Genomic DNA, 22412 nt, shown 5'->3' on the forward strand with positions numbered 1-22412 from the left:
AAGTCACAAAACAATTCGTGAAAAAACAACGTGAATTTCAAGTTGACAAACGTAGAATTCAGTTAGAAGGATGAAGTTTGAAAAATGAAGTTTTTCGCTTGTTAGCTGGTTTGAGCTATAGCTAACTTCCTGTTAGTGTTTCACTGTTTTTGCTTGGGTTTCTTCTGCTTTTTTGGGGACATGTTTTTTCAACAAGTCTATTTGGTGACATTGTTTGTTTTTCAAATTTCTTTTGCATTTTCTTGGGCTTTTTTGACACCAAGGCACATTCAAGATATCTTGTTTGTAAGTTAACACGTGTAACAAAAATATTTTTAATTTCGACAAGAGTTTTACTGGCTTTTTTTTTAAAATTGTGTGTGGACTGTCCGGGGGATGTGAGAAGCTGGAAGGTATTTCATTATTAGTACACTATTACTGCCATTTATTGTAGGTGTGCGTTAACATATGTCTTCATGTGGGTGCAGGGGTAAATTGTATTCACAATTTCAAAATAGACTCATGACATCAACACGGAATCTGCCACACCATTCTCCATCCTCATCTGACGCATGAATCACAGTCCAGTAAAAGATTGCAAGCGAGTGTGCAGTTCACACTGATTTATTAGAAGTTATTGACATTGAGGCTGTAAATGCCAGTAGATCCTGCTTTGAGAAGATAACATGATGCTGTGGGCTCACAGGACAGCTTGAATGCACTGAAGAGCTGGCCTGGAAGCCCAGACTCCAAAGAGGCTCCACAGTGTTTCTGTTTTCAAACCTCTTCTTCATTTAACATGCTACCTTCAATATGTCAGAAACTGTTGCCATTTACGCCTTGACAACAACTACATCTAGAATCTACTGTTTTGTCTAGTTAAAAATATCTTGTGTGTAACGCTGGAGAAGGTATGTGCGAATGTCCGCTCGCACCTCGGATACATCGATGCTTGGGTGCCATCTCATAACCGGCTTCCCGTCCGGGCCCACCAGGAACTTTTCAAAGTTCCACTTGATGTCATTGATCTTGAGCGGCTCCCAGAAGAGCCTGCTGGTGGGGTTACCAAAGCTGTCTCCAACTGGAGGACAGGAATTCTATAGGAAGATGGATGTAATTGGATTAATAATTAAAGCAAGACAAAGTCATCATATCATCATTGCCATGAATGGTGACAAACCACAAAGAGTAATTGAGGTCATCATCAACCAGATGAGGTCATCAAGGTGCAACACAAAAAGTAAACACACAGACTATGCAGGTATCAAAATAAACCTTTAAATACAAAACAATACTATTTTAAAGGATGTTTTAACTATGTAACTTCCTGTTGGAAGTGTGTGCTAGCCAGCATGCCTTGCGGGTTCTACATTTGTATAAAATAATGTTTTACATGTAAAGTAGTGTGTCAGCATTCATGCACAGTCCTACAGTTACATTGTGTGTTGCACACCTGGTTTATTTGTTATTAGCACCCATGAGCGAGGTGGCCATTTGCATTTATAAGCTGTTGGTTTGTGGTGTGTGAGTAGGAGTGTAAATATCAAGCTGATTCCCTGCATACAATATAAATAACACCCCCTCAAGCAAATACAGTTTGCCTCTGTCTACTTTTTGTGGTGCTCAACCTTTATGAGATGGTTTTTCTACCTATCTACTGGTTTTGATCAACAATCTGCTAATGTGCGCGGTTGCCAATGGTTCAGTTATGTGGGGATTCACAGTGCATAACTGGAAAAGAGCATGAACACTATGTGGACCAATAGGACATGCCTCTCAAACGCAGGGATTTCGATTCCCGAGTTCAGGTACGTTGTGAGAAATTGACCAATTTGACTTATTTAGTCTGATTATGATTATTTATTGCAAATAATCTCTCTTTATCTAGGAAGCCACAAAGAAATGGGACGCCACTTAATTCGCATGACGTCATCACCCTTCACCGCTTGCTGTCTCTGACGTAGGCATTGACCAATTGTTTATAGTAAATGTATCGTAAGGTGGATACATTTCTATATTATTTCATTATTATATAGCATACCTCGGAACTTTTTCATTTAATGGAGTGAACAGAAAATATTTTCACAATCACTTTTGGGGCCCCAGACATGTTATGTTCTCTCTGACATACGTGAAAAAACCCCTGCTCCAGACCCATTTAGTTAGCGCTTTGCTTTGTCACAACATTTTGTATTTTTGTAGGAACAGTGTGTTCCAGCATTATTCATAAAATATTGTTGCATGAGTTTCACATGTAAGAAGTTGAAGGCTAAGGCTAGAACACTCAAGTAAACATACATTCTCATAGATTGTGTATCTGTTCTCTGTGTTATTATTTCACAAAGTTTTTATTTCTTCTATATTCTGTTATTTTTAACCGTATTTCCATGTCCATGTAGTGTAGAGTTTGAGCAAGCGGAGAAAGCCTACCTTAAGGAATGTAAAAACCTCTTGCTCGTCTTTTCCATTCACATCTCCTTTCTCAAACAGCAGGAAGTTTGGAACAAAGCCGTTGCCGGGTCTGACATACCTGGAATCCAGAAGCGGGGGCACTTATCAGTGGTTATGTTTTTTTTTTTTTTAGCTTTTTGCCTGGCAGCCAGCCCACATTCCGTCTAAGCTGCAACAGTCCACTGCAGAGGCTGTGTCCTGCCTAGAAGGTGACTGATGGCATCTGAGATTCTGATTCTGAACAAAGGGATTAAATGAAGTCCTGTTGATGGATAGGATTTACCATGAGTCCATCTTAGCAATGCAGTTGACCACTTAATGGCATACTACTGTGATACAATATAAGCTTCTGGACTGTAACTCTCCACAGGTTGAGCTACCCTAATTAAATCTTTAACCAAACAGTGACAGAGAGAGGTCTTACTGTAAGGCTGGCAGGATTTCATGCTGGTTGCCTGGTTCCTGTTTCCCAAACTGATTGCAGGGAAAGCCGAGAACAGTGAGTCCAAGCGTATTCATCTCCTCCTGAAGTGCATTCAGTTCTGCAGAGCGGAAAATGTACACATAAACAAAGGAACCTTCAAAGTCTAACATAAAAAAAACTGTACAATTTCACAAAAAATATGACTCAAAAGGCAAGAAAATTTTTTTCATGTTTCTGCAATGCCACAATTGATAGCAAAAATGGTTCACTTTGACAGCCCAACAATTCCAACAGTATTTTAAAACACCACTATAAGTGACTATCTCAGTATTGCGTATTTTTATATAGTGGTTAACCTCTCTTCATACTACGTATCTTACCCACATACTGAAAGGTGTATCCTCAGTAGGTGGCCACATTGACGATGAGGACGCTCCTTCCCGCGTAGTCGCTGAAGTTCACAGTACAGCTCCCATTCAAGGTGTTGGCCTGGTATTTGTAGATGTTACCGTCTATGGAGGAGTCGCACAGCTGGAGGTAACACACAGACACACATGTTATTTATTCTATTGTGGGGTGTTGTGTTCTTTTACAGACAAAACCCATTTTTTTCTCATTTTTGCTAACTTGCCAGACCTGAAACAATAACAGTACAGTATAATTGTTATTTATTATAATGTGTAAGGGTATCAATCATGATTAAATTGGAATGCAATACATATGCTTGGTATATATTGTTATTTTTTTTATTTCATTAACACTCTTTGTTCCCAGTTGTTAGGTAATTCCATTACCAAAATGTGTAGTTGGTTTCACCATAGCCACTAATACACCGCATAACATTTAATCTTTCTTTTTGTTCATGACAATGTAGGCTGTAAACATTATCCTGTCCTCCTTGTGGTTTGTCACATGATCTGATGTTTTCCTTGCTCCTAGGTTGTTTATTGACATGCAGTACATTTACATATCCATGCAAAATCCTGCTGATTATTCACCAAATTCCTCTGGTTGTGATATCTTACCCCTGGCCAACATTACAACCATCCACCCCTACAATTAAGTATGCATAGTGGCCCCAAAACACTATTGATCTGCATCTGCTGCATCTACCAGATAGTTCATTTTTATTTGAAAACAGTACTTCATACTTTTCCTGGTTGAGGTCTACAAAAGCTATTGCACCATTATCCCTGTTTTTCTAATGTATGCATATCCTGCCAGAAATCCACTGTCTTGGTTCTAATGAGCTCCACCTTACAGTACCTGAGTGAGCGAGGCTCCTCCGGCGGTGCAGGGCCTCATCGGGCCCAGCAGCAGCAGCAGTAGCAGTGGCGACATCCACGTCATGCCCTCCCTTCACCACACCTCCGGTGGATTAAATGTCCTCTGCTTCGTCTGGGAGAGTCTTACTGGAGGGGGAGGGACGCTACAGCTGGTTGGCATGACGATGCCAGATAATGACGTCATTGCCATGGAGGCGGTGCAAGGTGGACAGGATGACGTTTTAAAATATATTTTAGATTTTTACTTATACTTATCCACCGCATTAAGTACAATTTGCAGTTGCTGAATCAAACAATAGTGAGTCTTTTGGATGTGTTTCTTCAATGCCTGAATTGTGAGCACACATTGTTTTAATACCACATAATACGGAGAGAGGAAAATCCAGTTTTTTGTTTCCCGTTTTGTATGCAACCAGTTCCAGTGGACACCACAAGAGGGCGACATTGTGAGCTCCGGGTCCGCTCTCGGAGAAAACGACTATCCGTGACATCCAAGCAACACAGCGGCGGTGGAAGTCTGGCAGAGATGGCCTCCCTTCTCCAGCCAGAGAGAGTCGTCTATCTGGCTCGCGGAGAGAAGAAGATCAGGGCTCCTTTATCCCATCTGTATTTCTGCCGATACTGCAGTGAGCTAAGATCCTTAGAATGTGTGTCTCACGAGGTACGTTCTCCTGTTTTGCCTTCGTTTTTTGTGTTAGCTTGTAGCTTATGTGTTAGTTGGCTTTGCTAGCAGCTATGACAGATAGGCGGAGTCAAAGGGACCATTCACAAGTATCGAGTGGTTGTGCAAACTGCCAATCAAGATTTTGTGCAAAATAATTTCATTCGATTGGTTGTGAGCGCTTTAGCTTCCGTTTACGTTAGGTCCTAGCGCTCGCAGGAACGCTAACTAGCCTAGCACTAGCCGGATGTACAAAACATCATTGACGAGCTCAGTCTTTTGACAGTTATAAAATAATATTTTTGTTCCTCTACACGCTATTATGTTATAAGCCAGTTGTGATTTCCATCGTGAAATAAACTTGCAAATTTAGCACACTGTCACCAACACCACGCCCAGAAGGGCCAAGTTGCGCTTCCAACAAATATTTTTATATTTTGACTTGCATGCACCAGCTCGATAGCTTGTGATTACAATCAAATTACATGTAATGAATGTTACTATGCGTCCACATTTTTATTTGCGTCGTTCCCGGACAGCAAAATTGTGGGAGACATTAGCAATGGTAGATTCCCCGACAGGTCTTTCATTAGTAAGGATGTTAACCAAGTAGGCATTTTCTCCCCTAAATTGTTCAGTTTCCTTTAGTTTCTCCAGTATATTAATAATTTCTACACCTCTCAATCAAGGTGGACTCCCATTATTGCCCCAGCTGCTTGGAAAACATGCCCTCTGCAGAGGCTAAACTTAAAAAGAACAGGTAAGGTTAACTTGATAGAGTCCGCAGAAGATTCTGTGTTTGATTCTCTGTTGTTGGTGTCGCAGGTGTGCCAACTGTTTTGATTGCCCATGTTGCATGCACACCCTGTCCACTCGAGCTACGAACATCCCTGCTCCTCTGCCTGATGATCCCACTAAGACCGCTATGAAGAAAGCCTACTACCTGGCCTGTGGTTTTTGCCGCTGGACCTCCAGGGATGTGGGTATGGCTGACAAGTCAGTGGGTGGGTACTACTGTGTGAATTGGGCGCCTAGGTGTGCATGTATTTATTTTTCTCACATCTGTGACAAACTAAACATTCAATACATGAGACAGTTGTGATGTCTTGAAATGTAAACGCCTTTCTATTTTGTCCTTTGCAGCCAGTGGTGGGTGGCAGGAGCCTGAAAACTCTCATACTCAGCGGGTAGGTTTTCTCCTTGCAGTCATTTAAATTCCCTTGGGTTGATCACATGTTTAGTTGTGAATAGATGTCTCTGACTGAATCCCCCCCCTCCCCAACACACCAGTAGCTCAGAGCGTGTCTTTGTATAGGAGAAATACTGTAGTGTTGGGTCAAACTGTTGCCATCACCAAACTTTTAACACTTTCTAGAGCATGGATGATCATGACGTTGATCGCGACCTACAGGTAGAACGGCAAGGTAGTTTGAGTCGATCACGTAAACGTCACCGTAGATGTCATTTGGCATCAGTCAGCCGACATTAAGCACCCATTGACTCTGCTGACTTGACACCTTATACTGTGTTATTGACATCCATAGCCATTTTCATACCGATAGAATGCAAAACCAATATCTCTGTTGTGAATTTCCCTTCCCCGCAGATCAACAAGCTGATAGAGTATTACCAGCATCTGGCTCACAGAGAGAAGCAGGAGCGAGACAGGAAGAAGCTGGCCAGGAGACGACAGTGCATGCCTTTGGCTTTCTCGGTACACCGCTAGCACTCAGACAAACATTAAGCTTTTTTTGCAAAGTCTATACCTTTCTATAACATTTTGAAATGTCACACAAGTGTGTCATTTTTCACAAAAGTAGTTTAATGTTAAGAGATTGATTTAATACATAATTGGAGCATTTTATTATCAGGTTGTGTTGAGAATGGACTTACTTGTGTGAGCTACCTTCGTAACAATATACTATAAAAAAAAAACTATTTGTATGTTACAGCCAAGTTAGTTGACTGCGTGTAATGTTTCATTCAGTCTTCCAGTCCTTGATTGCAAAACAATCTCTAATCGCTTAACTTGTGACGGCCTACATGTGTTTTTCCACTTGAGAGTTGTCTGTGTTGCTGTTGCAGGTCACCTTTTGCCACTGATGTTTGCTTAATCACTTCACATCTTCACTCTCTCCCCTTTTCCTTTGCTAATGCATCCTGATATTTTATTTTTGAACCTTCCCTCCCCTCCCACAGCAACACACTATTCATGTGGTGGTGAGTTATATTTGCCTTTTCACAGTAGCACTTCTTAGTCTTTATCTCTAATCGAAATTAGTGTGACCTCACAGATCACATGAATGTTTCTGTGGTGACATGAGGCTTGAGATTCACACACTGGAACCTTCTGTTCAGGTTAGCAGGAGAGGGGCGACATTAGTATTTGTGTATTTTATCATTTCTTTGAATAATTCAAGGCATAGTGCATATTTATCTTTGGAAAATGCAGCCACCTTACATTTACAACTAGGGCTGTCAGTTGATCAATCACATTAATCTGCAGTTAACTCATTAATTGCAATTCTCTGTACATTTGAAATATTATTTCACATAAGACCAGATAATATGTTTGCTTTATGCAAATGCTAATAATCTCGTTGAGTCCTTTACTATAACTGCCGGCAACTAGCAGCTCGTAACTCAAACAGCATGCCGTTCAAAGCAAAAAAAAAAATATTGCGGCATCACTCTAAAACACACTCATTAGTCGAGAGCACTGTATAAATGACAGTAAAAAAATACTTTGTGAGCATTAACTCTTTAATTTAAGTTAATTCTCTCCTGCTAATCATGGCAGAAAGGTTTTTAAAGCTTCTTCTTTTCTTTCATTTTGCTTTACAATTGTTTCCTGTATTGCTTTTTAGAATTTTTCACATCTCTTTAGTAGACGGCACCTTCTGTTAAAAGTAGCCGTAGATCGTGTTTAATACATATTTCTGATTCAGTTTATTTTCGGTCTTGCAGGAAAAATACGGCCTTGGAACACGACTGCAGCGGCAGAGGTCTGGAGCGCCCATTTCGACTCTGGCTGGTCTTTCGTGAGTTACATGTTTTTTCCAGCTGCAATTACACTCCCCTACTAGCATTTTAACAACAAAAATACATGTATGTAAATGTTTATGTATGTATAGTGGCCCAAAGGTGGAGTACTCATAAAATGTCTTCAAAGTTGGCGGGCCTGTATTTATTCAGTGTCGTGAATTGAAAGGGCCACTCTGCCTTAGTTACATATTTGTCCTTACACTATTACTGTGGGGAACAACTGTCCTCTGGGCGTCGCATTCAAGGACCTCCATCTGTTCTATGAGTATGAATAAGTGGCTGACAATACAAAAAAAACAGTTTTGATAGGGTATAATGGCCATTAGAAAATCTTAACTCATTAGTAGACTATTACAAAGCAGAAGAAGAATAATGGGATGTTAAATGCTCTTTCTTTTAAAACTGCACATGTAATATCAATTTAATAGGCACTAATGCTGTTGACTGTGAAGAATTGGATAATTAAAATAAGTTTTATTGATTTTTTTTTCCCTGTGTTTAAATGTGAGATTAGGAGGGATGTTGGAAGCTTAAAATAATGGTGGCAGATTACAACCAAGTGGAAGAAATAGCCTTCATTATAAGGGTATATTGATAACCGGACATGTGTTTCTTGGCAGCCTTAAAGAGGGGGAGGACCAGAGGGAGATCACCATTGAGCCTGCACAGGCTCTTGATGAGGTGGAGCCTCTGCCCGAGGATTGTTACACTCGACCCATCAGTTTGCCAGAGGGTAAGCCAACCCCTCTTGTCAGTGATATTTGTAATGATATACACTGTCACACGAGGTGAACTTTCATCGTCTCAGTTACCACGCTGCGCCAGCGACTCCTGCAGCCCGACTTCCAGCCTGCCGGAGCCTCCCAGCTGCATCCGCGACACAAACACCTCCTCATGAAGCGCTCACTGCGCTGCAGGGTCAGACGGACAAATTCTTGCCTGGTTATTTCACATCAGTGTACCGTAGACTGACTCTGCATCACTTTTATGTCGTTTCCCTCCAGAAATGCGAGCACAACCTGAGCAAGCCCGAATTCAATCCGACTTCAATCAAGTTTAAAATTCAGCTAGTGGCTGTGTGAGTGTCAACTCATGGAGACGCACATTACACAGTACACTTGCACCACCTAGAATTATTATCAGTACACCTTATATTCTGACTGGTGACTGGGCGGTCGTTTCCGATGATGTTCAATGACAGTAAAGCCTTGTTTAAGTAAATGAATATCTTTTAGTGTCATAATACAGAGATGCATCCAAATGTTCTCATTTCAACTCAATATTTCCCCCTAAGAAATAATACAGTGGAACAACATGTTCCTGGATGGAACCATAAAACCTTAATCACCTTGTCCAAGTAAAATGAGAAGTTAACTCCTGTGTACAGGAGGCACAGTTTTCCAGAACATTTTTGGGCGAACACCATATCGTACCAATTTTTGAGGGAATTTGATATTCCACAGTACAAGATTATCTGCTTTTGTAATGATTCAACTCATTCAAGCACAGCCATTTTGCAAGCGACACCCCCTTCTGTCACAGCCATTTTAGATTTTCAGTGAGACACACAGAATATTGTGGAACCTACCAAATTAAAGGCTCAATTTTCAGCAGTAGATGAGCAGTATGAATAGTAGTAATTAGCAGTAGAACATTAGTAAGTTTCAGTAAAAAGTTTCACATTTGGAACTGAACTATTTGTATACATGCGTTACAATTTGCATGCAATGCTTAATGTGAGCTCTTACCGAATGCACTTCTGCCACTTTGTGGCCGTTTTCATGGCTTCAAACTGCTTTTATGTTAAATCCAGTCATCGGGAGTTGCATGTTGGGGTTTATAAAAAGGTCTTTAAATGAGTTGATAGTTAGAATGTAGTAAATGTATTTCTAAAGTGTACCGTGATTTTATTTTTATTTACCAAGGGCTTTCTCTTTTTATGTTGCCTCTTATTTTTAAGTGTTGTTCATTTCTCATATTCAATGTTCTCCTAATGAACTATAAATTCTTCCCGTAGGAGTTACATCCCTGAAGTGAGAATTATGTCCATTCCAAATCTGCGCCACATGAAGGTCAGCGATATGCATTCAATCCGCAAATGATTTTGTGAACTCCTGTTTAGAATCCCTCCATGAGGCATCAATGATGTTAATAAAACCTTTATACCTTCTGGTCTCTTTAGGAAAGCCAAGTGCTGCTGACCCTGACCAACCCAGTGGAGAACATCACCCACGTTACTCTGGCTTCTTGCGAGGAGGACGATCCCGACGACATCAACAGCACTGCAGAGGTATTAGAACTCCCCTTGGAAGTTCTCTTAAATCACGCAAAATATCCACACTGTATTATGTATTCCTGCTATTATTGCAAAAGGGCACAACTTAGGGTTTCATTTAATTAAGCTGCACCTGTTCAATATAAATAGTCTGGGGTAAAATGTTAATGAAAACAAGAAAATCACATAAAACATGACCGCCAGCTCTGATTAACTTAGCAGGTCTTTTGTTAATTTGCCTAATTTATCGTTTGGCTGACATGAATTTCTCACTCCACCATCATCAGTCAGCAGCGCTATTGGAGAATGCTGAGAAACTACCTGGCCAAGCCAGAAACTCTGGGGAAGGAGGGGGGGATTTGGCTTTCATTGACGCTATGGGATCATATTTGCTGAGCTCATCCAATTTTCATACATCTTGGAAATTAGTTTGTCTTTGGGGATTCCGATCTGGGCTCTATGCTTTGTTTGTAATACATACTGTATGTAGTTATGAGCTTGGGGACCAAAGGGTTTCATTGAAATTAAATGTAACTGCCAGGTTTTGGTCCTTCTGGCACTACTGCACACAATATACACTCACCTTTCTGTAATGATGGCGCAAGGGCTGCTCGTGGAGGGGAGGAAAATAGCATCTATTTGTCCCTCAGGCAGTGCAGGAGACGTGGTGCAGTGTGGTGGAAAATAGTGAAAACTTTTTAATAGGCCAGATATGGGCAATATTATTAAACGTTTTACACTTTTGAGTGTCTTTCAACAATATATCACTCTAAGAATATATTATTGTTACAATTTAAGCACTGAAATTGTTGGGATGTAGATCATGTTTGTCCCCTCCCCGATTACCTATTTGTTGTGTACACTTTAAATGTTTCAGATCATCAAACAAAAACAATTGAACACAAAATGAAGCTTTTAAATGAATCAGTTTATTATTAAGGGGGGGAGGGTCAAAACCTACACAGCCCTGTTTGTGTGTGTATTGGGGGTGGATTGCACCAACGTTAAAACATAAAATAACTGAGATTAATGGAGCTCTATCAGTCTGGAAAAGGTTAAAAAAAGCTATTTTTAAAGCTTTGGGACTCCAGCATACCACAGTGTGAGCTATTTGCCACAAATGACAAAGTGGTGAACCTTCCCGGCCAACCGAAACCCCCCCCAAGAGCGCAGCGAGCACTCGTCCAAGAGGTCAGAACAAAACCACACAGCAACTGCAGGCCTGACTTGCGCTCCAAGCTCCAAAACAAAAACCACTGCCGGACAAAATTAACATTAAGGCTCGTTTAAGTTTTGCCACAAAACGTCTCGATGATCCCAAAGGATATTCTGTGGTACATCTGTGGGGAAACATAAAACTACATTTCAGAAAAAGAACAGTAAAATATGCTGGTGGTAGTGTGATGGTCTGGGGCTATTTTGCTGCCAAACAGGACATAAGGTACCGTCAATGTCAGGCAAGTGTGTGCAAACACGATTAAGTGCGTCATGTCTTGTACACTGTCGGGTGAGCAGGTAATGGTGGTGGTAGTAGTAATAGTCGTATTAGTAGTACTCCACAAAACTAGCCGTCAACCTACTCACTGAGGAGTCAAGTCCTGTTTGAGCTCCATTTGTCAGCTGTCTCGGGCACAGCAAGTGGCGCTGTGATCCCATTGGAGGACGGTCTGCTGAGCCGCCTGTTGCCAACGGCCAGCTCTGATGACAGCCTGTTTGTCTTGGCCTTTTTTTTTTTTTTTTTTATAATGATGAAGTCACAGACCTGACTAGGTAAGTAAGAGCTCCTGGCCATAACACAACCCGACCCATTTCTATTGGCGCTGCGACCAAAAGTGAGCGTGCAGTTATCTTTCTGCCTGATTTGATATTCAAACACCTGGAGGCCATCGCGGACCGCATAGGGACAACACGCTTGGCTGCTTGCATTGACCAGCTCGTCCCAAAAAAAGGGGGGATTTGGCTCACCTCTTAGTGTGACATCATGTTGCTGACCCATGCAGTCTGCTCGTTTGCTCACGCTGGAAATGTTTTTGTTGGCAGGACTTCCTTTTGCTACAGAAGCTTTCAGAAGCTCATTACTATGATCACATACACCCAGATCCATCATTTCTTCTGTAACTCTATGACCCCCAAATATAATCTTTGCTCCGTTTTCGGGTTGAAGAAATGTGTTTAGGCAGTCGTAAAATTGAATTGGGAGAAAAAATAGAGATGAGACTCCTGCTTGACCTCCCGTAAAAAGAGGATTGAGTGTTTGGCTTGTGTTTGTCTTTAAGGTCATTGTGCCCCGTAAGGAGCTGGTGTTGGCAGGGAAGGATGCTGCTGCTGAGTATGATGAATTGGCTGAACCTCAAGACTTCCACGATGACCCCGAGTGAGTAGATAAGCACACACACATAAAAAAAACCCGGACGGCGCACCAACATTTACGCCTCGAGTGGTCTTCTCCGCAGTGTTGTTGCCTTCAGGAAATCCAACAAAATTGGTTTCTTCATCAAAGTGATCCCCCGCAAAGAGGAGGATGCCGATGTCACCGTTTCGTTTAAGATCCGGCACGACTTCCGCAACCTCACCGCTCCCGTCCGGCCCAGCGAGGAGGGCGGCGGCGACGCCACCGCCGAGGCTATTTGGCTCTCGCACCACGTCGAGATGAGACTGGGACCGCTCGTCCCTTAGAAATTAAAACACCATTTCTATCAACATTAGCATACCGTTGATTTTTTTTTTTTTATGCTTTTGTTTCCCTGCTTCCACTAAATAAGTAGAAAGCGAGCAGCACATCATAGTCCCGTAAGATCCAAGTGTCGGTGTCCAAGTAGGCTCTACCCGCGTCCATCAGTTTTATCTCGTTAACAGCAACTACAGTTTTTTTTTCCCTGACGCAGTTTGCATATCTGACGAAATGCAACAAAACAGCAACTTCACAAGAAACTGGTGAGTGTAACAAAAAAAAAAAACATAATGGGAGATCATATCAGAGAACTGCTCACACGCAGCGCCTGTCGCTTTCCTCAGACGGCGGCGTCGTACTAAACCCGCATGGATCATCTATAATAAATATTACAACTGTCATTGTGTCCAACGTGCTGCTGTACTCCGCTTTGTTCTCCGCGCAAATGGAAAAGTAACTTGACACTACAACAAGCTCTGTACAAGTAGAAATGCAAGTTTTCCGCTGCACTGCCTAATAAATTGTCAACTTGTGAAGTTTGTCTCTTGAGGATTTTGTTAAAAATCCTGCGAAATTGCGCTTTAAAAAAGACAGTATATTCTAAACCCTTTCCAGCTATTTTTATATTTAATTTAGGTTATAGGTAGGTGATTAAAAAAATATTTACTGAAATGAAACATTTCTGCCTTACAAAAGTTTACTATTAATGTATTAAGCGTTTAAAAAAGTGTAACTATTATATAACATGTTATAAACCCACCCATAATAGAAAAAATGCCCATGTGGCTGTTAAAATGTGCTCCAAGTGTGCAGTACCGAGTCCTACCACCAGGTTGTGCTGCAGCCTGACTTTTCATCCACGTAATTATAAAGGCAGTGCGGCTCGGCGGTCATCAGATGGCACTTTGCTCATAATCGTACACGATGTGCTCCAGCAGCATTTGCTTGAACGGCGATCATGATGTTCCACGGATGCACTGCTTCAAGCTAGAGGACACCAACAAATCTGCACCGCAATGTTTAACGAGAAGCCAAGCGAGACTAAATGTTATTTGGAGAGGCGTCGCTGTGATGAAAAATCGTCTTCAACGTTGGGATTAGCTGGAAAAAGAATGCTATTTTACACACGGGACAGCTTATAGGCTATAAGAGGCAGATCTGTAAACAGACCCTTTCCGTCTGGGTAATAAAGCAATGATTTTCTTTTATCTTCAGCAGACATAAACAGCTTAGAAGAGCACACCCTGAAAATGAGGTAATAAAATCGTCACAGAGTGAATCCATGCCACAGGAACGGCCTGGGCGACCATTAAAAGTCAGTAAGTGACTTCTATACCTGCAGCTTCTGTCTCCTGGGAGGGGGTGGCATTTTTTATTGATAAGCGATGAACTATTCTTTGTTATTGGAAATGACCTATACTCTTTTGACTGCACTAATTTTTGTAAATAATGTAATCAAATTTGATGTAAATGCTTATTGGTTTTGGAAAGAAGAGCTATTATTGTTAGTTACAGTTAGAAATACCACAGTTTTAGCATTTATGTTGTTTTGTTTCATTTTGGGGCGGCACAGTGGTCTAGTGGTTAGCGCGCAGACCTCACAGCTAGGAGACTAGGGTTCAATTCCACCCTCAGTTTGCATGTTCTCCTCGTGCATGCGTGGGTTTTCTCCGGGTTTTCCTCCCACATTCCAAAAACATGCTAGTTTAATTGGCGACTCCAAATTGTCCATAGGTATGAATGTGAGTGTGAATGGTTGTTTGTCTATATGTGCCCTGTGATTGGCTGGCGACCATTCCAGGGTGTACTCCGCCTCTCGCCCAAAGACAGCTGGGATAGGCTCCAGCACCCCTGTGACCCTCGTGAGGATAAGCCGTAGGAAATGAATTAATGAGTTCTCCTCTTATTTTGTGTGGAAGTGGTAACTTATTTTATCTTCAGTGGCTACGACCACTTCACCAAGTGATTGGCTGGCGACCAGTCCAGGGTGTACCCCGCCTCTCGCCCAAAGACAGCTGGGATAGGCTCCAGCACCCCCGTGACCCTCGTGAGGATAAGCGGTAGAAAATGAATGAATGAATGATTTCTCCTCTTATTTTGTGTGGAAGTGGTAACTTATTTTATCTTAAGTGGCTACGACCACTTCACCAAGTGATTGGCTGGCGACCAGTCCAGGGTGTACCCCGCCTCTCGCCCAAAGACAGCTGGGATAGGCTCCAGCACGCTGCGACGCTCATGAGGAAAAGTGGTAGAAAATGAATGAATGTTTCATTGTGTTTTGATGAGAAACGACCCGTCCCACTTTGCTCGATCGTCATTGAACACACCACAGCTAGTTTGAGTAACACTATCCCTTAAATAACATCTGGGAAAAAGATTGTTTGAATCTGACAGGATATATTACACATTATGTTTTTTTATTATAAACAACACTGAAATCTCATCCATACAAATGTGATTTTAATCTTATTGGTGCATTCACTGAGAATGTACCAGTGATGTTTATTTCATTTCTCCTCTCTTCTTCTTCTTCTTTTACTGCTGTGCTCTTTGGGTTTTTATTTAGAAATAGGGAGCCAGATGTAAAATTCCTCACTCCATCATCAAGTAGACCTTTCCACAATGACATCATGCTCACAACTGCCAGTAAGTCAGCCACAGAAGAAGAAGAAGACCGGTCGGAAAAAGAGGAAAAAAAAAAAAAACCCACACACACATTTCAGGAGAAGCTTTAAAGTCTCTAACATCTAATTAAAAGATTGCATCGACAAGGCTGCAGTGAATGAACTGTACAGATGAGCAGACGGGGGGATGAAGGTGTGTTTTATATGAATCACCTCCTACATTTCTGCTCACCAGACCATCATCTGCTTAAATAAAGGTCATTACTAATGACAGGAACCGACAGGAACAACCACACATGTGGGTACAAATGGGAAACTGTTTTTTTCTTCATTTCCGAAGCATATGGAATGTTGACTTTGGACTTTCCGGTCGAAAAAGATCCTTCAAGGACGCCCCGGCTGACGAAGACGGTCGCTGAGGGCTTTCATTTGTTATTTGCTCAATTGATTACGTGCATCAGACACCCACCCCCCCACTCCGAGCTGAGGTCACCACACAAATTGGGTCCTAACGGGAACCACTGGAGTCACCAGAGGGAGGAAACCATTCCTCACTCATTAGAAAGACAAACTGGCAATGAAATGACAAATTGCTCCAAGTCAAGTTTAGAATTGAGGTCTTTCTGATGTGATTCATCCAGTGGTCACTTCAAACCTGAGGGTGAATATAAATCATATTCCCTTCATTTTTGTCTTGCTTCTGAGGAATGCCAGGTCACCGGAAAAGCTTTTATGTTTACGGAGATGCGTGCCCAGGATGAACTGCATGGTTGAAAACAGCTTGGTGGAACTGTACGTGCCCATTACGTTGATGATGTATGCTTTGGGATGGTGAACGCCTCTCTCCCCATCACTGGCGGAAGTTGGCTGGGAGAGGCTCCAATGCTGGATGGTTGGATGGATGGAGGTCTTCACTGAAGTCCTTTGAACTCCACGTCCCATTTTTTGATATTTGCAGTCAGCACATACCTTTATGCATGAGTGAAAAGAAAGCTATCCTCCTGTTTAGTGTGGAAGTGGTATAATTTTGCCTTGCCTGTTCTTTTTTTGTCCATGAGCGAAAAGAAAGCCATCCTCCCGTTTAGTGTGGAAGTGGTATAATTTTGCCTTGTCTGTTCTTTTTTTGTCCATGAGTGAAAAGAAAGCTCTCCTCCCGTTTAGTGTGGAAGTGGTATAATTTTGCCTTGTCTGTTCTTTTTTTGTCCATGAGCGAAAAGAAAGCTCTCCTCCCGTTTAGTGTGGAAGTGGTATAATTTTGCCTTGTCTGTTCTTTTTTTGTCCATGAGCGAAAAGAAAGCTCTCCTCCCGTTTAGTGTGGAAGTGGTATAATTTTGCCTTGTCTGTTCTTTTTTTGTCCATGAGTGAAAAGAAAGCTCTCCTCCCGTTTAGTGTGGAAGTGGTATAATTTTGCCTTGTCTGTTCTTTTTTTGTCCATAAGTGAAAAGAAAGCTCTCCTCCCAGTTAGTGTGGAAGTGGTATAATTTTGCCTTGTCTGTCCTTTTTTCTACTCTTTTTTTAAACACTTTCTCAAGTTCACAAGAAGTAAATTGGAGACCCCAACTTGCTGTGCTAACCGCGGCCTTCCCTTACGTCCCCGCAGCCTGCGCCATGAATAATAGGAGTATAAAGGTGACTATAGTGGTGTTACGTCATGTCTACAGGGCTCTAATAATGTTAAAAATCATATTTAGAAAGCATTAAATAAGTTTTATATATGCTCTAACTCCTACTACTACTACTACTAAATTCACTTATCACTGCCAGGTCTGGAACCAATCAACCACAATAAACGAGGGACAACTGTAGATTTCATTGATGTAAGTAAATTTCCCCCCCCAAAAAATCTACTTTAAAGACAGTCCCTAATGGTTGTTATCCCAGTAGGACATCCTACAAAGACTCTTGTCGCCATATTGTTTTCTATGTAAACATCATAGAAGAAGTTTGACTTGAAGAAGTTGAGACTTTGTGGTAAAGACACACGGCTCATCTTTTTAATGATGACTTTCTAAACACGTTTTTTAACATTATTAGAGCACATGGTCACCTTTACACTCCTGATTTTTATTGTTCACAACTCATGCTCCCGGGATTTGAGACGCTAGCTGAACTAAAGAAGCCAATAAATGACCACTTCCACATGGAATGGGAGGAAAATTATTTTTGAATCTATCATGGTGGACATGCCATGGCTGACTTAATGCAGTGTGGGTAAATGTAATTGTACAGTACAAAGAACATTGCATGTATGCTTCTTCATAGGCACCAATGACATATCCCAGTGACGTAAATGAACGTTTTCTTCACAGTATGTCCGTGTTTGGCCCTCGTAACAAGAGGTCATTTTCACTATGCACAGCATGCACTGAGTCACCCTTATCACACCTCAGTCTGAACTTCCCAGAAGGCTTTGGCTGTCTCTGCACTGACATATAATTTGAGTCGCAAGACTTTTGGCGCCGGATCACAAATGACACGTATTTATTTGTATCAGCATACAGAATGAAACTCGAGTTCCTTCGATGACATTTTGCAGAAAAGAGTCGTGCATCTGCAGATATGCGCAGGAAGAAGGTAATTAGATGATAGCAAGTCTCTGATCAACAAACGTCATCTCACAGAAGGAATGACTCACAATGCTAAATGCCAAACATGGAAAAAAAAATCTTAGATATTATATTAAAAGCAGTTATTACTATGAAGCAGAGGTGTGCACTCGAGTCATTACATTTATGACTGATGACTCTAAATTATCCATAGGTATGAAGGTGAGTGTGAATGGTTGTTTGTCTATATGTGCCCTGTGATTGGCTGGCCTCTCCCTCCATAGTTAGCTACCCCCACAAACCTAATGAGGAAGTAGTGGCATATAAAACGAACAATGACTCGGAACTTGTGAAAATAATGAATTTTTAAGTGAGTGTGCTGAGTATAATGTGCTCCCATTTTAAGTATTCAACAAACATAATTGTTATGATATTTCCTTTTGATTCTGTCTTATTGAATACATCTATTATCGTCTGCCAGCCTGTTCTAAAAATAACTCAAATAGCAAGTGAGCCGCATTTAATTGTTTCGGTTGCTATTCTTGTTTAAATGGCTTACATATAAACTTGAAATGACAATATATATACATGTAAACGATTTAAAAATGTTATTTTATGTTAACCTGTGATTAAACGTAGCTCTCAATTACGACGCTAGATGGGCACCTGAATGCACCTGGGCAGCGCACACCAATGAGAGCTGTTGTCGTAACACGCAGCTTGTTTTTGATGTTCAAATAAGAATGTCCGTCTATAAAGGTGAGTATTTGTCATTCGTTCAATCTAGACACTGTTTGCACCGTGTTGTGACAATGCATTGTAAGCATCCAGCCGCCGAGTTGGTCGCTAAAACGCTGAGCTAAGTTAGCTTAGTTTAGCTTTGTCACTAATTCCGGAAGTTGACAAGACATTTCCGGAAATGGAAACGGAATGGATATTCATAATTCTTACATGTACAGTAAGAGCGAATTTAAGCGAAGTCAAATTCCTTGTTTGTGTAAGCATACTTGGCCAATAAAATATAAATAAAGCTAATTCTGATAAAATGCTATACTATCTTTTATTTAGGTTTACTTTTTTTAGGGTTACTTCTGACTTACCCACTACTTCCTGGTTCGGCAAGCTAAGCATCATGGGAATTGTACATAGTTCTTTTAGCGTGAGCAACAAACTAATTACTTTATTGTAGTCAGCAATCTATTTAATGTGTGTTTACATAGCTACAATTATGCAACATTAAAACGCCGAGCTAAGTTAGCTTAGTTTAGCTTTGTCACTAATTCCGGAAGTTGACAAGACATTTCCGGAAATGGAAACGGAATGGCTATTATAATTCTTACATGTACAGTAAGAGCGAATTTAACCGAAGTCAAATTCCTTGTTTGTGTAAGCATACTTGGCCAATAAAATATAAATAAAGCTAATTCTGATAAAATGCTATACTATCTTTTATTTAGGTTAACTTTTTTTTTTAGGGTTATTTCTGACTTACCCACTACTTCCTGGTTCGGCAAGCTAAGCATCATGGGAATTGTACATAGTTCTTTTAGCGTGAGCAACAAACTAATTACTTTATTGTAGTCAGCAATCTATTTAATGTGTGTTTACATAGCTACAATTATGCAACATTATGCAGTTGACTTTCTGCAAGCTTGAGCTAAAAAAAAAAAACAACCCAAAACAATCTGTAGCTTTTCCTCAATGGAAGAACATCAGTGACAAACACCTTCCAGCTCATGCACCCTTAACTCTTGAGTAGGTAAGTACCTCTTGTGTGACATTTCTATGTGTTTTTGTTTGTCAAATAAGCAAGAATAACACCACACTTACATTAATAACATTAAACAGGTGGTAGAAAGTCATTGTGTATAATAAATGTTTCTGCAAAATTATTGGCGACATGCTGATAAACAGAAACTGACAAACATAAATTGGCAAGCGCCATGATCCGGCTCAGCGTGCAGTGTCATGGTTGGCAGACGCACTCCCAGCAGCCTCAGGATTAGGAAATTAGCAAATTCATTGCTTTACTGAAAATGATTGGACTCATACAGAAAATACATTTCAGTTTGTTTTATGTTATTATTTTTATTTGTAATTTTTATTGTGACTGGCTAGCGGCCCCACTTGAATGCATGTCACCGTCTACGGTATAGCAGGCAAAATGTCAACAATATAATAGAACATCCTACATTTTTGTACTCTTTTGTGCATGTAATGTTCATCCTGCATTAATCTTCATCTCAGGCCAGCGAGAGTCCACTCAGGATTCAGTTTGTGTCGCCCATCTCATCTTGAAAGTAAGGTTCTATCCCTGGTATTTGCATAATGATTCATCTCGCACCCGCAGCAGCTACAGATGTAGTGATGCAATAATTAAAAAATGTATTAATGAGCCCTTTGATGTGTAAAAAAAAAAGTGCTACAACTAGCTGAATAGTCTTATACAAGGGCACGGTGGGATTTGGCACCGACAGCACAAAGTCGGGAATGTCACGGCTAAAGCGATGAACTGCGTTGAGGAGTTGAGCTCAGCTTGCTTGTGAGTATCAATAATTCAGACTTTTCGTTTAGTGTTGAGCGGGATTCATTTAACGTTATTCAGTGAGGTTCATGGCTGGTGCTTCGGAGTTTATGTTTATGAAGAGGATAAAAAAGAATCAAGTACTTATTAGTTTCATTTATTATTTTTGTTTAACTAACTCCAAGCATAAGATGCTGCTGTCAAAAAAAAAAAAAAAAAAAAAAATTGCTGGCTTTTCTGATATATGGAAGAACAGCAATGACAAGCACTTGCCCCTCTGCTTATGACATGTCTTGATAATTTGTTCTCTCATTGGCAAGAATGATAACATCACACTTACAGTAAATACAGTCAAAGTGATACTGATAGTTATATAATAAGTGAAAAGTGAAAGTAAGTGATAGTTTATAATGAATGATTATTATAACATAACATTATATTATTAATAACATTATATTATCTTAAGTTTCTGCCGATTTGACCAGGAAATATGCCACTTGAGTGATTTTGACTTAAGAAAATGTAAAAAAAAAAATCCCTCCAAAAATACTTGTATTATATAATTTAATCAACAAATATTATTAATTTTTGTATCACCGACTATATTGTAGTACTAAGTTGTTTTAATACAAAACCAACACAGCACTTCTTCTTTGCCAAAATTGTCCACCCAGCTTACATTTTGGGATGGCCTTTTATTGTGGCCAGCCTCTCTATTGATCAGGAAATATGCCACTGGAGTGATTTTGACTTAAGAAAATGTAATAAATCCCTCCAAAAATACATGTATTATATAATTTAATCAACAAATATTATTTATTTTTGTATCGCCGACTATATTGTAGTTTTAGTTTGCTTTTAGTTAGTTTTAGTTTAAGTTGTTTTAATACAAAACCAACACAGCACTTCTTCTTTGCCAAAATTGTCCACCCAGCTTACATTTTGGAATGACCTTTTATTGTGGCCAGCCTGTCTATTGATCAGGAAATATGCCACTGGAGTGATTTTGACTTAAGAAAATGTTAAAAATCCCTCAAAAAATACATGTATTATATAATTTAATCAACAAATATTATTTATTTTTGTATCGCCGACTATATTGTAGTTTTAGTTTGCTTTTAGTTAGTTTTAGTTTAAGTTGTTTTAATACAAAACCAACACAGCACTTCTTCTTTGCCAAAATTGTCCACCCAGCTTACATTTGGGAATGGCCTTTTATTGTGGCCAGCCTCTCTATTGATCAGGAAATATGCCACTGGAGTGATTTTGACTTAAGAAAATGTAATAAATCCCTCCAAAAATACATGTATTATACAATTTAATCAACAAATATTATTTATTTTTGTATTGCCGGCTATATTGTAGTACTAAGTTGTTTTAATACAAAACCAACACAGCACTTCTTCTTTGCCAAAATTGTCCACCCAGCTTACATTTTGGGATGGCCTTTTATTGTGGCCAGCCTGTCTATTGATCAGGAAATATGCCACTTGAGTGATTTTGACTTAAGAAAATGTTAAAAATCCCTCCAAAAATACATGTATTATATAATTTAATCAACAAATATTATTTATTTTTGTATCGCCGACTATATTGTAGTTTTAGTTTGCTTTTAGTTAGTTTTAGTTTAAGTTGTTTTAATACAAAACCAACACAGCACTTCTTCTTTGCCAAAATTGTCCACCCAGCTTACATTTTGGAATGGCCTTTTATTGTGGCCAGCCTGTCTTACATCTTTGAGTTCATCTCATAAAAAGATGTGAACAAAACAACAGTGTTGCATTTCTATTTTTGTTGATATTTTGTTGATAGCCTTTTATAACTCATTGGCATAGCGTACCTAATACAGTGGCCAGTGTGCATAAATACGACTTTCAGTGTCTTTTGCCTTCAGCCATAAAAAGCCGTAAACAGCAACCGCTGTTG

At 40.2% G+C, this 22412-nt stretch overlaps 2 protein-coding genes across 3 annotated transcripts in view; one reads left to right on the forward strand and one right to left on the reverse strand.

Moving 5' to 3' along the window:
• Positions 1-569: 569 nt before the first annotated feature.
• Positions 570-4279, reverse strand: gpx3 (glutathione peroxidase 3). Its single transcript, XM_058063132.2, has 5 exons — positions 4121-4279; positions 3235-3385; positions 2855-2972; positions 2410-2509; positions 570-1076 (listed from the first exon to the last, which is right to left on the reverse strand). Exons 1-5 carry the CDS (start codon positions 4202-4204, stop codon positions 855-857), a joined length of 675 nt encoding a protein of 224 aa, XP_057919115.2. The 5' UTR covers positions 4205-4279; the 3' UTR covers positions 570-854.
• A 283-nt stretch (positions 4280-4562) lies between these two features.
• dctn4 (dynactin 4) overlaps positions 4563-22412 on the forward strand; it is a 45369-nt gene continuing 27519 nt past the window's right edge. Inside the window, exons 1-14 of one of the 2 annotated variants that reach the window (XM_058063130.2) lie at positions 4563-4801; positions 5491-5561; positions 5627-5805; positions 5945-5988; positions 6408-6515; positions 7001-7021; positions 7769-7842; positions 8467-8579; positions 8655-8764; positions 8851-8924; positions 9864-9918; positions 10029-10136; positions 12398-12495; positions 12575-14111. In XM_058063130.2, the coding sequence (XP_057919113.2) occupies positions 4667-4801; positions 5491-5561; positions 5627-5805; positions 5945-5988; positions 6408-6515; positions 7001-7021; positions 7769-7842; positions 8467-8579; positions 8655-8764; positions 8851-8924; positions 9864-9918; positions 10029-10136; positions 12398-12495; positions 12575-12797 (1413 nt within the window). In that variant the 5' untranslated portion in view covers positions 4563-4666 and the 3' untranslated portion in view covers positions 12798-14111. Of the gene's footprint in view, positions 4802-5490; positions 5562-5626; positions 5806-5944; positions 5989-6407; positions 6516-7000; positions 7022-7768; positions 7843-8466; positions 8580-8654; positions 8765-8850; positions 8925-9863; positions 9919-10028; positions 10137-12397; positions 12496-12574; positions 14112-22412 lie in introns of those variants that run through there. The other variant, XM_058063131.2, reaches the window with a different exon arrangement.

The sequence above is a fragment of the Doryrhamphus excisus genome, linkage group LG22 (assembly GCF_037039965.1).
Source record: "Doryrhamphus excisus strain RoL-2023G ecotype Guam linkage group LG22, RoL_Dexc_Guam_v1.1, whole genome shotgun sequence".
Lineage (NCBI taxonomy): Eukaryota > Metazoa > Chordata > Actinopteri > Syngnathiformes > Syngnathidae > Doryrhamphus > Doryrhamphus excisus.